The following is a 5,049-nucleotide window of genomic DNA, read 5'->3' on the forward strand; positions in this document are numbered from 1 at the left end:
TCTAACCCCAGTGAAAAGTTCTCATTTTTGTTAGAGAAGCAATAAGGCATTTGTTGCAATTTATGGCTTCCAAAATACAACCATCAGGGACTCCTGGAGGAGAATGACACCTGCCGCAAACGCACAGAGCGAAGCAGATTAAAAGCAGCGCTATTCCCTTCTCCCGTTTTGGCACCATGAAAGGTCTGAGCACTCGCTGCCCTTCCACTACACAAACAGGACACAGCAGAACCAGGCGGCCTGTACTGACAACCCAATAAAGAGGGTTACCCGAGTAGTAAGCCATGGGCTCTTCTAAACATCATCCTCCGTATTAACACAGGAACTTGGAAATCACAAGATGAAATCACATCACTTACAGTCTTCTAAATAATTCAGAAAACATTCATTTTGCCTGTTATTTGCTCCAAACCAGAATTAGCCACTAGGAAAAGCTGACAATCCCCGACACTGGCGAGCACAGCCCTCACGGGCAGCAGCCCCCACCTTTCCCCCCCAGCATCTTTGCTGCAGCAGTCACCTTTCATCAGTCCCCGCCGTTTCTTGTCCTAAGCCAGGTCACCGCTGGCTGCAAGAGCCACCCTTGTCTCGGTGACCTCCCCAAACAGGTCAGTTCCCGTTTGTTCTCGGGTTTTAAAAATCACAAACTAACCAAAAATTTAATAGCACAAAGTTTAGGGTTGTTGCCCAATTCTGAACAAAACATCCTGACACTTCTGTGATTCTGGCTAAAGCCAGAAAAACACACTCTTCAGTTTTTAAACCGGCATAAGCTGAACAACAAGCAAAAATGCTGTCAGATAATGGAAAAAGCACCAAATCACTTCAGTGCGCTTTATTTTCAGAACATGGCCCACTGCCTTGTTACAGTAGAATTTTTTCCCCCCCGAAGTTCCACAGGTTTTTCAACTGTGATCACTGTTACCCCTCGGTTCCGACAAAGGTTAAAAAACTACTTGTGAGCACATTCTGCATTGCTACACCACTCAAAACTAACATTGTTTCCATAATCAAAATTACAACTTAAAGAATCTTTTAACACCTTTTAACCAAATCAATCCAATGAGAGGTCACATCAAATTGCCACCAAGAAGCCAACACAGGCACACTGATAAATCTCAAATACGTAGTCTGGAGAAATCCCTAAGATTTCCCTATAATAAAAAAAAAAAATAATCCTGAAACAGTTAAGTTTCCCTGCGTGGCACCCCATGTGCCCTGTACCACGCTCCTCTCTGAGGCGCCTTTCACCAGCGCCAGCTCGGCACACATCCACGACGTTTCTTTTGCGAGGACCAAAATTACTGGGGAAAACCCCACCCTACAGAATCCTCAGTCTTGTACTTTCCACCTTTCAAGAAGGGCAACCCACCTTCGTCCACCCCTCTCGCAACACCAATCGCGAAAAAACAGATCTCTAACACAAGCATTTTCTTCCTTTTTTTTTAAACCAAGACAATAGGTTTACCTCATTAAAAACCCATCCGCACATCCAGTACCAATACTGTCCAGCAGCAACACAGGCAACCAAACATTAGTTCTGTGTATTAAAACTTTTTATTTTCGATCCGTTTTTAGTTTCAGACAGACTCTTGCACGGGCGGCTCATACCCATCAGCTCGCTCTACTTTAGTGCCTGCCTCATCCCCAGAAGGTTTTCCAGCACCACCACCTTCACCATGCAGTTCCATCAGCTTGCCCACTAAAAAGAAGAAGTAGTATAAATAGTGAGAGATGCACCTAATTCAAAAAGTTTCGAATTACTGAATTGCTCATCATACACAAACCACCAGAACATTTAACGTAGGTATGATCAAGTCCATTCCAGAAAGCTCATGCAAGGAGAGGCTGCTGCAGTAACTGACAGTCAGACAAAAACCGGCAGTGAAATAAGTGCCACATAATGAAATTGCAAATTAAACTTTTTTTTTTAAAAAGAGGTGAAGTCAAGAACTTACTGCTGCATTATATGGGAATGTCAGAAAATGGGAAGATAGAATCATTCCATGTCATTTGGGACCGAAACATTTTGTCATCATTCATTCCCAAGCCAAAGACTTTAAACATTCAGCAGCAGTTTCAGGGAAGAATTCAAAAAAGCTCCAAACTGAACAGTTGCTGCTGGGCTTTCAAGCCCGAAAGCCAAATGCCGGACTAGAATGACAAGGCTTTTTACTACTACAGCAACTTCAGCTGCTGCTGCTTTAACATCTTTACTCAAAAGCAAATGCATTCTAAACTTCGCACATCCTCCTCTAAGAACACTCGATGCCTGCAGGAATTGACTTACATTCAAACTTGGGCTTCTTCAGCATCTTAACCTTGCGGACGTAGACGTCGTGCAGAGGGTAAATGGACTGGCACGCCTTCTCTATGTCTTTGCCAATGCTGTCTGGGATCCTGAGAAATCAGAGAGCACATCAGTGCCAGAACGTCAAAAATTGTGCTTCTTCATCAGCAAGACAGGCTTAGAAGAATTCTTCAGAATACATAATATTCTACAGAAGTTTGCATCATGAATACTATCTTCACTCTCTGACAATTTTTTTCAATTATGTTTAGATACTAAGACATTTTCCTTGCCATGTCAGAAGGGATGCAGTGCAAGCGTACTCTTTTTGAGAGCAAATCTGCAACCGCAGTTTTGGAGGCAAACGCTACACTTTGGAAGACTTCCTTCTATCAGAAGGACCCAGAACATTCACAGCCCCAACTCATCAGAATTACAATTTCAGTCTATAGAAACAAATCAAAAATCTGTGGAGAGCCTGATCTTACATTTATGCAAACATGATGGCTGATGGAAGTCAAACATGATGCAGAGACGAAGAGAGTACTTGAAGAAAATGGCACGTTAGCTCTTCAACACGAGAGGCACCTTGCCTGCTCTCTGCCAAACAGCACGCGAAGCACCCGCATTCCCTACTCAGGAACAACTGACCAACAAACTATTTCAACTGCAGGGGAGGAAAAAAGAAAATGCAGCCAAAGCTTACAGCTTATTGACAACTTCTTTCAGGTCATTGGTTTGGACCTCTCGGGTCATGATTTCCATCATCTTCTTGCGAATCTGTCGAACCTGCTGATGCTGCGCATATGAGGTCTTGCGGATTTGGTTATTGCGCTTCTTTGTAAACCCCACGCAGAAGAGGCGCAGTAGGTAACCATCGGTAGTTTTGACATCTACATGGGCTTCAATCATTGTCTAAAAAAGAAACGGTCGTCGATCATCAACGTGACAGACAGGTTTCTCAAAACCATGCACCTGACATTCATTACTATTTGCCGCTGCCACTTCAAACACAGCTTTACACCGCATCAGCAGTTACCTCCTTTCCTAAACGCACCAGCAACAACGCAGACCTTGTTTTTTTACACACCTGCCATTTTTTGACCATGGAGCACATTTTATCCCGGGTGAGGTCCATTCCATGGAAGTTGGTCAGACAATTTTTGCCCTGAACGTCCTCAGTTATCAGTTTAAATTTACGGAAGGCAACCTCGTCATTCTGCAGATCAGCCAGACTCACTTCAAACACGCGACCCTTCAGTCCGTCAGAGGCAATTTCTGTATTATGAAACAAAATGGAACACTTTTTATTAACATTAGAAAAGTATTATTCAAACCAGATACTGAAATTCCATTTGATGCTTTCTAATAGTAGGTGATGCCACTAGCTTCACAGCTCTGAAGTTTGTATGTATTTTGAACAAGATCAAATAAACTTGTAGAACCAAATACCGTATTTTGTTAACTTTGTGAGGAACCTTTTTAAGATATTTATATCAGATGCTGAACACAAATACCAGGATGCTGCAGATTCCAGTACATGTAATAGATCTTTGGGATTTTTTTAAAGTGCAAGGGGTTAAAAAGTAATTGGAAATTATGAACAATAATGAACACAAACATAAAAAGCCGCATGTGCTCAGCAGAGAAAGGAGCAAGTACACCAAGTACACCCAAGAACACCCAAGTACAGTCATTTCACAGCTCCATCTCTAACAATGAACCATTTTAACACTGGCTGACTCATACTTGGTTTACAGTGCCCCTTATTTTACTTGTTTCGCATGTATACAGTTCAAAATAACGATCATCTTCCTAACTTTAAGTGCAACCAGAATGGTAATGCAACTATTTAGCCATTCTACACAGCTAACCCTCCAAAAATACTGCTCCCTCTATCCAGATGACCCTGCATTCCTAGCAGAGGCCTTCTTTTCCTAAGGTGTGCCAGATCACATAAAAAACCTTTACCATTCAGCAATACATCTACATATGCTCCCTTTAATTGCAATTCTAGCTCTTAGAGACATCTCTTTACCTAAAAGCTTCAAATTTCAGTCTCTTCTAACATGGTGGACTTTCAGATCCTATTATGACCAAGGTCTCCTGTAACACTGTCTCCACATCTCACTCTGTGATAACCAGAATGACTCCTTCATTCTTAACTTTCCTCAAACTTGTCAGGTTACCACGACAGCAGTTCATTGGAAACTTCAGGCATGTCCTTCTGTATCATATCCACGGTCTGGCACTCTTGTACAAACAAGGGCCACACCACATTAACTGCCCTGCAACGACACTAATTTATCTAAACAACTCTGTCAACTTAAGAAAACTCACTGGTTTGACTCAAATCAAGCAATTAAGTTAGAGGCACTTTTTTTTTTTTTGAGACTTCCAGGTTCGTAATACTATGAGCAAAAACTGTTTGTCAGCAGTTCTTTAATCGAGTCTCATCTGGAGCTAGCACATGGAACAAACACGTCTCCCTCTACCGCAGAATACCCCACTACTCACTAGTTCCTTGAGTCCTGGTGACAAGTGTCTTCCCGATGTTGCGGATATTAAACATTGCTGGTGCTTTGACATCGTACCAGTCCTTTTTCGAGAAAGGATCAACCCTTAATGTAAATAAAGTAGAAAATATTTTTAATTGATTTTCTTAGATTAAACCGGGCTGAAGTAAGACCTCCCTCCCCATATGCTTTGTGAAATGCAAACGTCAGTATTTTGTGCTTTCACGTTTAACGTGGACATGC

General features: G+C 42.1%; 1 protein-coding gene across 1 annotated transcript; it reads right to left on the bottom strand.

Annotated features, from left to right (window-relative positions):
• Nucleotides 1-1,534: 1,534 nt before the first annotated feature.
• On the bottom strand, nt 1,535-4,914 carry RPS3A (ribosomal protein S3A). Its single transcript, XM_009699819.1, has 5 exons — nt 4,808-4,914; nt 3,381-3,568; nt 2,997-3,205; nt 2,291-2,400; nt 1,535-1,702 (listed from the first exon to the last, which is right to left on the bottom strand). Exons 1-5 carry the CDS (start codon nt 4,860-4,862, stop codon nt 1,581-1,583), a joined length of 684 nt encoding a protein of 227 aa, XP_009698121.1. The 5' UTR covers nt 4,863-4,914; the 3' UTR covers nt 1,535-1,580.
• Between the last annotated feature and the right edge of the window lie 135 nt (nt 4,915-5,049).

This window comes from Cariama cristata, unplaced genomic scaffold (genome assembly GCF_000690535.1).
Source record: "Cariama cristata isolate BGI_N322 unplaced genomic scaffold, ASM69053v1 scaffold915, whole genome shotgun sequence".
NCBI classification, from domain to species: domain Eukaryota; kingdom Metazoa; phylum Chordata; class Aves; order Cariamiformes; family Cariamidae; genus Cariama; species Cariama cristata.

Bases quoted from the DNA above. Each gene is read 5' to 3' on its own strand.
- RPS3A (XM_009699819.1), bottom strand. From the start codon at position 4,862: ATGTTTAATATCCGCAACATCGGGAAGACACTTGTCACCAGGACTCAA. The intron at 3,206-3,380 runs GTGTGTAAAAAA...TTTCTTTTTTAG, and splicing joins CCATGGTCAAAAAATGGCAG to ACAATGATTGAAGCCCATGT. The intron at 1,703-2,290 runs GTAAGTCAATTC...TCTTCTTTTTAG, and splicing joins GAAGAAGCCCAAGTTTGAAT to TGGGCAAGCTGATGGAACTG.